Source organism: Bubalus kerabau, chromosome 8 (genome assembly GCF_029407905.1).
Source record: "Bubalus kerabau isolate K-KA32 ecotype Philippines breed swamp buffalo chromosome 8, PCC_UOA_SB_1v2, whole genome shotgun sequence".
Taxonomy (NCBI): domain Eukaryota; kingdom Metazoa; phylum Chordata; class Mammalia; order Artiodactyla; family Bovidae; genus Bubalus; species Bubalus kerabau.
Genome location: NC_073631.1, coordinates 65,323,645 through 65,333,403, shown reverse-complemented (window position 1 = coordinate 65,333,403; position 9,759 = coordinate 65,323,645). Strand labels below are relative to the sequence as shown.

Below are 9,759 nucleotides of genomic sequence, written 5' to 3'. Positions count from 1 at the left end.
TTCAGCTGAAGAGCTGGACTTCATGACCTGATGCCAAATCTTAGAAATGGTCATTTCTTATTTTCATTTCTTTTTTTTTTTTTTTTTAGAAATGAGTTAGCACTAAAGCTTTAACAGCAGTCAGTATCACAACTGAATGAGCTGAATTTTACTACATTAAACTTTCTTTCAAAGTATTAAATTTGCATATGGGGGAGCCCACATACTTAAAAGAAATCAAGGAAATTACATTCTGCTGAATTTAAAAGAACATGCCTGCGTAAACAGAATACTCCATAGTGCTACTATTTATTTGCAAGTTATTTTGACAACTCATTGTTTATTTAAAGTAATTAGAATTTGGGGTTAGATAAAGAGTATAGAAAGCATTGCTTTGAAAGCAGAGCCAATATCAATACTATCTGAATTTCTTACTTTTAATTATACTCCAATGACTCAAAATCTTAAGAGAGAAAGTCTTCAACTCTCAAGTTCATTCAGAATTTTAAAATTGCTCTCATGGGAGGACAGGAAGGATGAAAGAGTTTTCAAGACTTTCCTATACCTTAATGTCCTTTTTAACTTTGAATGTAAAAGCGTGTTTGTACTGACAGTACTGTGAAATAAAGATCAATTCAAGTCTCTAATGAAGTTCAAAAGCACCTCCTCTTTTTCTGCACGGGTAACAATTTTGCTGATTTAAATTAGAAACTTCTAGTTGTGGGGAAGGAGAACAGGAAGGCAAAAGAGAGAAAACAGGTGATCTGTGGACCACAGCTGATCCTTAACTGTTCCCTAATAGAGAGAGAAGACTGAGGATTTCTGGAGCCAAACAAAATAAAGTGGAAAATGAAGTTTTAAATTCACACACATCACTGAATTTATCTATTTTCTTTTAGGCAATGTAATTTTACAAAAGTAAATTCGATCTCACATGATTTCACTCTTTTTCAATCTTTGGACTGAAAAGACAGGTCTAAGCCTAGTCTATAGTATACAAGTTCAAAATACTTAAATGGTCCATACTACCTGTTCAGCACAGTGCAAGTGAGCTATATTAATGTCTGATTAAAAATTACCTTATCTGTTCTTGGTTAAAAAGCACATTATCTGTTCTTTGCTCCTTGCAAGTTCCACTGAAGCATGCTCCCTAAAGAGACAAAGAAAGAACTCCGTAAAATTCAGTTCCCGATATAGGGACCCTCTAGCCTGTCCTGGTGGGATAAGTACTGTCAGGAATGAAGCGCCCCCTAGAGGCAAGTATTCCAGATAGTTCCTTCCCATCCATTAGAACAGCTTTTCTCAAGAATACTCCCTGCAGAACGGCATAGCATTACCTGAGAACTAGTTAGAATGCAAACTCTGGGGTCCTATCTGGCTTACTACTTTTGGACTACTATAACAAGATACCACAAACTAGGTATCTTAAAAAGAACAGAAATTTATTTCTTACAATTCTGGAGGCTAGAAGTCTAAGATCAAGGTGCCAGCTGATTCAGTATTTGGTGGGAGCCCACTTCCTAGTTCATAGATTGCACCTTGTAGCTATAATCTCACATGGAGGAGATAGCAAGGGAGTTTTCTTGGGCCTCTTTTATAAGGGCACTAATCCCATTTATGAGAGCTCCATCCTCATGACCTAATCACCCCAAGTGCCCCACCTCCTAGTATTATCACCTTGGGAATTAGGGTTTTAACATATGAATTTGGGGAACACAAACATTCAGATGATAGCACCACTTTAGGCCAACCTTTGTTATGAGTAAGAAACCTTTGTGGTGAGGTGCAGTAGTCTGTTTTAACAAGCCCACCAGGTGATTCTGATTCTCACACTATCTTTGAGAATCACTCTCCTCAAACATGTCAGAGAATGAAGGTGTTACTGTGTAAAAACTTATAGAGGCATGAATTAAGCTAACCTGTCTTGCCTCCTAGCAGATTAAAAAAAAAAACAACAACTAATTTGATGCTTGTATCAAACTAATACAAGGAGTTATAATTTAGAAAATGTCATGAGGCCAAACTGTGGTTTAATGTACAAAAAAAAGCTTTCAGCAACTCTGGAATTACCCTGAAAATATGACTTTAAAGAATGATTGTGTCCCTTGACATAAACAATAAAGTAATGCAAGTGTATATAATGCCACAAACACGAGAAGAGTGTGGGAAACCTCACAACCTATTCCACCACTGATGAAGAGGATTGAGTAGCTCCAAGGACCTTTACCCCTTCCCCTTTATTCAGGACTGCAATCTGCTATAGACCAGTTCGTGGTTATCTGACTACAGAATGAGGCTAAACATATGTACAGCTAAGAAGGAAATGAAAATAAGAATTAAAAAAAAAAAAAACACTTTCCATATTTTTCATGATCTTTTTTATTTAACATACATAGTACATGTAAACAACTGGCATAAAATTCATAAAAATACAATTCCCCTATGCATTATCAATTTACTCTTGATACATTCTTTCATTTTCTCCTTAGTATCACTGTCCTATTTTAACACTACACTGTTTCTGCTAAGCAATTTTAAGAGGCTTATCTTTTTTTAGGAATACTGCCCCAACTTTTTTTTTTCCTTTCCTAATGTCATAGCAATAGCTATTTTTATCACTGCCTTGACCATCCTAACCTTCCTCACACTAAAGCAAAAATATTTTTAAATGCTAAAAATGCATAAAATACTGAGCTCTAATACTGTTTATCATGTATATTGAACCTACTACTACTCTGTGTTGCCATAAAAGATATTTATAACCTTCAGCACCGGCTGCTACAGATGTGACCAAGGCCGAGTGTGCAGTGTAGCCCAGGGCGTCTTTTCTAAACTGACTGGCCTAAAACATAATCATAGCTTGCTGGTGGAGCTAAATGAATAAATAGTGCTACGAAAGGAGTCTTCTGAAAATAAAAATTAAAAAAAAAAAACACCCTAATTTGACTAGTTTTATCTTTTCCCAGCATATAATAGTTATAACACTATTTTAATGTTTTTCCTATGTGGAATTTCAAATAATTACATGTAAACTTACTGGGAAGGGAATTATTTAAAGGTGGGAAAAATAAAGAATGACTTTAAAAGTAAAATTTAAAAAAGATAGTAAATGCTGGATGTACAAAACACATTTATGTGAGAAACAATGGGAAATAAAGCAGAGCACACGTTTCTCCTCTCCCCACCCATGGTGGCTTTCATCCTCCCAGGCCTCAAGTGCCCACTTCCCATTTTTCTACGTTGCTGCATCACTGCTTAAATTCTACTCCTAATCCAAACTCCCCAGATGCTTCCTTGTTTTCTAAAACTGGCTAAAGACCAAGACCAAGAAATAAGTCACCCAGTGAGCAAGAAAGAGGGAGAGGCACCTGAAGTCACTGACCATCTCGGCCAGAAGGAGGCTCCCTGGGAAAGACGGGCTCTGGGGCAGGCTTGGGGCTGCACGTGCCTCAGCCTGGGCTGTCTCGGCAGCTGTCTGTTCTAAGCAAGCTAGTGCTTCCCCCAGACCAGGCTTGTCCTTGGGCTCTGGAGAGAAGGCAGAAAGAGAACAGCTCTTCAGTGGCTTCCTGGAGCGGGCACTGGAAACCAGCCCTGAGGACTCAGGTCTCAAGGACAGTCCACAATGAGGTTAACCTGCCTGCGGTTAATAAAGAGAACACTGTGTAATTAAGTGTGTAGTCCGCCAGAGTCACGGTTTGCTTAGAACGTTAAATCTTAAAACCATTTCTCAGAACTATGAGGGTTCACTGTTTTGCAGAATCTCATTTCACACAAATTAACTTCTAAGAAACAAAAATTCATACTAGGAATTTAAAGCAGGTTGGAAAAGTTTCAAGATACAAATAAACAGATAAGAAAAAAGTAAAGAGGAAGACTGAATATATTAGTTCCTCATACTGAAGTGATGGTTTTTGAAACCAAAATTATAACATAAGGTTTAAGGCTTCGTCTTATTAAAGACAGGCAATTTTAAAAGTAAAATATAAAAACTCCATTCACTTATCATTATTTATTTACTGTGTGACCAAAAAACTAGTCATATTTTATGGTATCTTAATAAAAGAAAAATTACCGTACACTACAGTCTTCCACTATAAATTATATCTACTCACATATACATTAGTTGCTAGATGCATTTGTGGTTGTTCAAAATAGCTTTTCTTAAACAATTATACATGAAAAATTTTAAGTGGTTTAAAGTTATTAAAATATAAACATTCGAATACTACTAAAAATGAGAAAAATACACAATTGTCATTTAACTTTTTAAACCAAGAATAAGTAACCGATAAGCAATTAAATGAGTAAATAGCACTTATCTGACAAAGAATATTGAGAACGAAACAGACAAGCCAACATACACTAATGCCACGTGGTTGGCAGTTGCAGGAATCTGGTCGTAAAGACTAGGTCCAAGAACTTGGATTTACAACGGGCAGGAAATGCTTTATTAACAAGAGCAACAGAGAACAAAGAATGTGAAGAAGGGAAATAAATTATAGGTCTACACAGCAAATATCCATGTCTGCCCCAGCTATTCTTTCTGAAATTGATGACAGGGGCTGACATGACTGAGGAGCTTACAATAATCACTGAAATGTTCAAAAGACAAGAGCAAAAGGCAGAGAAAAAAGCAAGGGGCATCAATAGTCCACAAACTGTAAAATCAGCCCCTACACAGTTCAGAAGTGACTGTATTTTCACATCACCTTGTTATGACCCATCATATTTTTTTATACAGGTAGCTTTGCTCACTTTAGGACAAATATTTAAGTCAAGTACAAGCATATACTCATTTGCATAGCAAATTTTAAGGGGTGCATTGATAGAGTAACCAACTGATAAAGGTATAAGTATTTTTACATTCAGACTGACCAAATAAGACGTTTTCTATTTGAAAACAGTTACCTACAAAAGTTTTGGGAATCTGAATTAAAAACAAGGCATGAGTTATTAGCAAAACATGGAAACCATTACTGGTGGAATTCTCTGTAGGCAGCAGTCACTCCTCTATAACTTCTAAGACTTTGTAAACACTGTTCTGGAATACAGTGGTGAAGTGAGGCTTGGACTCCTTTACTAAGAGGTTGCATAAGGGAGGTTTCCCAGCATTAGCAGGATCTTCCACATCCCAGATTTCAGGCATACTGCATCCAGGCCTAGAAAAATTAATGTGCAGATTAAAAAAAAAATCACTGTATATTACATAATGGAAGATAAAGGAACACATTTTTCATGTTCCTACCCTCATTTCTTTTTCCACTTAAAATAAGTTAGCTTTCTTTTAAAAAAAAAAAAAAACCCATCATAGTTATTTTTATTTAAGCTACCATAAATCCTTTCTAGAACAAGGTGAACACAGAAAAGGTGACAATAAAGAAAGAAAAAGACATATAATATACGTGAATTCAGGTGGTGGGGTGAAAGATCTCAGTTGAATTCTGCCTCAGCTACTTACCAAAAATGTGGTCTTGGGTAGTTCACTCAATCTCACTCTCCACATTGGTAAAATGGGACATACCCATGATGTCAGGGACTATGGGAGAGACTGTATCCAGCATGGTGCCCAGCACATAGTAAGAGGAATACTGATGCAGATTATATACTGCATATACTGATGCAGAAAATTATACAGGATACCTCCAAGAGATCCCAGTTTTGGTTCCATACCACCACAATAAAGCAAATATTACATTAAAGTGAGTACCCAAATTTTTGAGTTGTATTGCCAAGTGCATGTAAACGTTATGTTTATGCTGAGTTCTATTAAGTGTGCAATAGAATTACATATCCTAATTTAAAAATTCTTTAATGCTAAAAAGTATGTTAACCATCATCTGAGTCTTCAGTGATAAAGCTTCATAATATTTTTGCTGATGGAGGGTCTTGCCCCAATGTTGATGGCTACTGATCGATCAAGGTAATGGTTACAGATAGCTGGGGTGGCTATGGAAATTTCTTAAAATAAGACAATATAATGATGCTTGCCACCTTAATGGACTCTTTCTTTCATGAACGATTTCTCTGTAGCACACAATGCTGTTTGATAGCATTTTACTCACAGTAGAATTTCTTTCAAAATTGGAATCAATATTCTCAAACCCTGTCACTGCTTTATCAACTAAATGTATGTAATATTCTAAATCCTTTGTTGTTATTTTAACAATCTTCACAGCATCTTCACCAGGAGTAGAGTCCATCTCAAAAAACCACTTTCTGTGCTCATCCATAAGAAGTAACTTCTTATCTGCTAGTTTCATCATGAGATGGTAACAATTCAGTTACATCTTCAGGCTCCACTTCTAAAGCTAACTGTCTTGCTACTTGCACCACATCTGCAGTCCCTTACTCCACCGCAGTCTTGAACCCCTCAAAGTCAAGCAGGAGGGGTGGAGTCAGCTTCTCCCAAGGTCCTGCTAACTCTGAGACTTTGACCTCTTCCCAGAAATCACAAATGCCCTTAATGGTATCTAGACGGGTGAATCCTTCCCAAAATGGTTTTCGATTGACTTTGTCCAGATCCAACAGAAGAATACTGGCTATGGCAGCTATACCCTTACAAAGTGTATTTCTTAAATTATAAGACATTGAAAGGGAAATTACTTGAACTGTGGGGCTGCAGAATGGATGCTGTGTTAGAAGGCATGAAAACAACATTAATCTCATTGTACATTCATTCGAGCTTTGGGGTGACCGGGTGCATTGTCAATGAGCAGTTATATTTTGAAATGAATCTTTTTTTCCCCAAGCAGGTCTCAACAGCTTATCATAGTCAGAAACCATATTGTAAACAGTTGTGCTGTCATCCAGGCTTGGAGCTCAGGCGAAGTAGGTTTATCATAATTCAGTAGGGCCCTAGGGTTTTCAGAATGATAAATGGAGCACTGGCTTCAGCTTCAAGTCACCTGCTTTAGCCTCTAATAAGAGAGATCAAGCTCCAGGAGTTGGTTATGGACAGAGAAGCATGGCATGCTACAGTCCATGGGGTTGCAAAGAACTGGACACAACTGAGCAACTGAACTAACTGAAGAGAGACAGCCTGTTCTTGGAAGATTTGAAGCCAGGTATTGACTTGTCCTCTCTAGCTATGCAAGTCCTAGATGGCATCTTCTTCCAATAGAAGGCTGTTTCATCATTGAAAATCTGTTGCTTAGTGTAGCCACCTTCAATAATGATTTCAGCTAGACCTGGATAATTTGCTGCAGCTTCTACATCAGCACTGGCTGCTTCACCTTGTACTCTGATATTATGGAGATGACTTTTTTCTTTAAACCTCATGAACCAACCTCTGCTGGTTTCAAACTTTACCACTGTGGCTTCCTCACCTTCTCAACCTTTACAAAACTAAAGCGAGTTATGGCCTTGCTCTAAATTAGTCTTTGGCTTAAAGGGATGTTGTGGCTGGTTTGATCTTTCATCCAGACCACTAAAACTTTCTCCATATTAGCAATAAGGGTGTTTCACTTTCTTATAATTCATGTATTAACTGGCATAGCACTTTTCTTTCAAGAACATTTCCTTTGTATTCACTATGTGGCTAACTGTTTGGCACTAGAGGCCTAGCTTTTGACCCATCTTGGCCTTTGATATGCCTTCCTTACTAAATTTAGTCATTTATAACTTTTGTTTCAAAGTGAGAGACAGGCAGCTCTTCCTTTCACTTGAACACTTAGAAGCCACTGAAAAATTATTAATTGGCCTATGTTTCACAGAATAGTGAGGCCCAAGGAGAAGGAGAGAGAGAGGGGAACAGCTGGTTGGTGGAACAGTCAGGACACACACAACATTCACCCATCAAGTTTGCCATCTTACATGGGTATAGTACAAGGTGCCCCAAAACAATTACAATAGTAACAGCAAAGATCACTGGTCACAGATCACCATGATAGATATAAAAATGAAAAAAGTTAAATATTTTTGAGAATTATCAAAATGTGACATGAAAGAGATGGGAATACCAGACCACCTGACCTGCCTCTTGAGAAATCTGTATGTAGGTCAGGAAGCAACAGTTGGAACTGGACATGGAACAACAGACTGGTTCCAAATAGGAAAACAAGTATGTCAAGACTGTATATTGTCACCCTGCTTATTTAACTTATATGCAGAGTACATCATGAGAAATGCTGGGCTGGAGGAAGCACAAGCTGGAATCAAGATTGCCGGGAGAAATATCAATAACCTCAGATATGCAGAAGACACCACCCTTATGGCAGAAAGTGAAGAAGAAATAAAGAGCCTCTCAATGAAAATGAAAGAGGAGAGTGAAAAAGTTGGCTTAAAGCTCAACATTCAGAAAACTAAGATCATGGCATCTGGTCCCATCACTTCATGGCAAATAGATGGGGAAACAGTGGAAACAGTGGCTGACTTTATTTTTGGGGGGCTCCAAAATCACTGCAGATGGTGACTGCAGCCAGGAAATTAAAAGACGCTTACTCCTTGGAAGGAAAGTTATGACCAACCTAGATAGCATATTCAAAAGCAGAGACATTACTTTGCCAACAAAGGTCGGTCTAGTCAAGGCTATGGTTTTTCCAGTGGTCATGTATGGATGTGAGGGTTGGATGTGAAGAAAGCTGAGCACAGAAGAATTGATGCTTTTGAACTGTAGTGTTGGAGAAGACTCTTGAGAGTCCCTTGGACTACAAAGAGATCCAACCAGTCCATCCTAAAGAAGATCACTCTGGGTGTTCATTGGAAAGACTGATGTTGAAGCTGAAACTCCAATACTTTGGCCACCTGATGTGAAGAGCTGACTCATTTGAAAAAACCCTGATGCTGGGAAAGATTGAGGGCAGGTGAAGAAGGGGATGAGATGGTTGGATGGCATCACTGACTCAATGGACACGAGTTTGAGTAGACTCCGGCAGTTGGTGATGGACAGGGAGGCCTGGCGTGCTGCAGTCCATGGTGTCGCAGAGTCAGACACGACTGAGTGACTAAACTGAACTGAACTGACGTGGAGACACAAGGTGACCCTTTATTATTTACCAAAACCATTCTTACCTCCACTAAACAGTAACTGATATATTATTTTCAAATCTATTATATTACTGGTTTTATAATCACCAATGTAGTAATAATAACTGATTCAGGAAAGTGTAAGAAGTGGTTGAGTGGATGCAAGAACTACCTGGTGAAAGGTTTGATTATAAAGGACATCTGTCTCCTTAAAATGGCGAGAGCTGGGACATTCTTTAATCAAGTTATCAAACTTACCATCAGCAATAACAGAACAAAGTGACAGGTATCTCCAAAAGTAACATAATGGAAAGTACACAACACCATCTATGCAGTGTTCTTGCCAAATTTTGCCAGACTGAATCTAATAATGCTGAATAAGTTAGACAAATTCAAATGTGGGACATTCTTGCAAGACAACTGGCCTGGACTCTTCCAAATATCAATTAAAAACAAAAAAAGTGAAAGGGATTTCACAAATTTTACATTTTTAAAATGTTAAAAAACAGAAAAAAATACGGAAAAATTACAGAGATTTGACAACTTGTGTTTTGTCATAGCTGCTTCACTTTTCTTTGTAAGAGAAAACACCATTTCCAACAAGTCCCTTTAATTCCCAAGGGCAGCCCCATGACCCTGCTATTTAGCACGAGGCAAGCACTAGACAGGAATGCACATGCTTTCTCCTTTTCCATAACATCTTTAATTTAAAGGGAACCTTCACTTAAAAGATGTCAAAATATGAACCTATCAAAAAAAATAAGTAGAAGCCACTGTCACCTCCAATGCCCTTCCTCAGAGGTGCTTCTGTAAACA

The 9,759-nt window shown here is 37.8% G+C and overlaps 1 protein-coding gene across 1 annotated transcript in view; it reads right to left on the bottom strand.

Moving 5' to 3' along the window:
- Window positions 1-2,342: 2,342 nt before the first annotated feature.
- The window catches only part of DPY19L1 (dpy-19 like C-mannosyltransferase 1), a 93,024-nt gene continuing 85,607 nt past the window's right edge, over window positions 2,343-9,759 (bottom strand). The window contains exon 22 of the mRNA XM_055590425.1: window positions 2,343-5,138. Coding sequence (XP_055446400.1) covers window positions 4,982-5,138 — 157 coding nt within the window. The 3' untranslated portion in view covers window positions 2,343-4,981. The remainder of the gene's footprint in view (window positions 5,139-9,759) is intronic.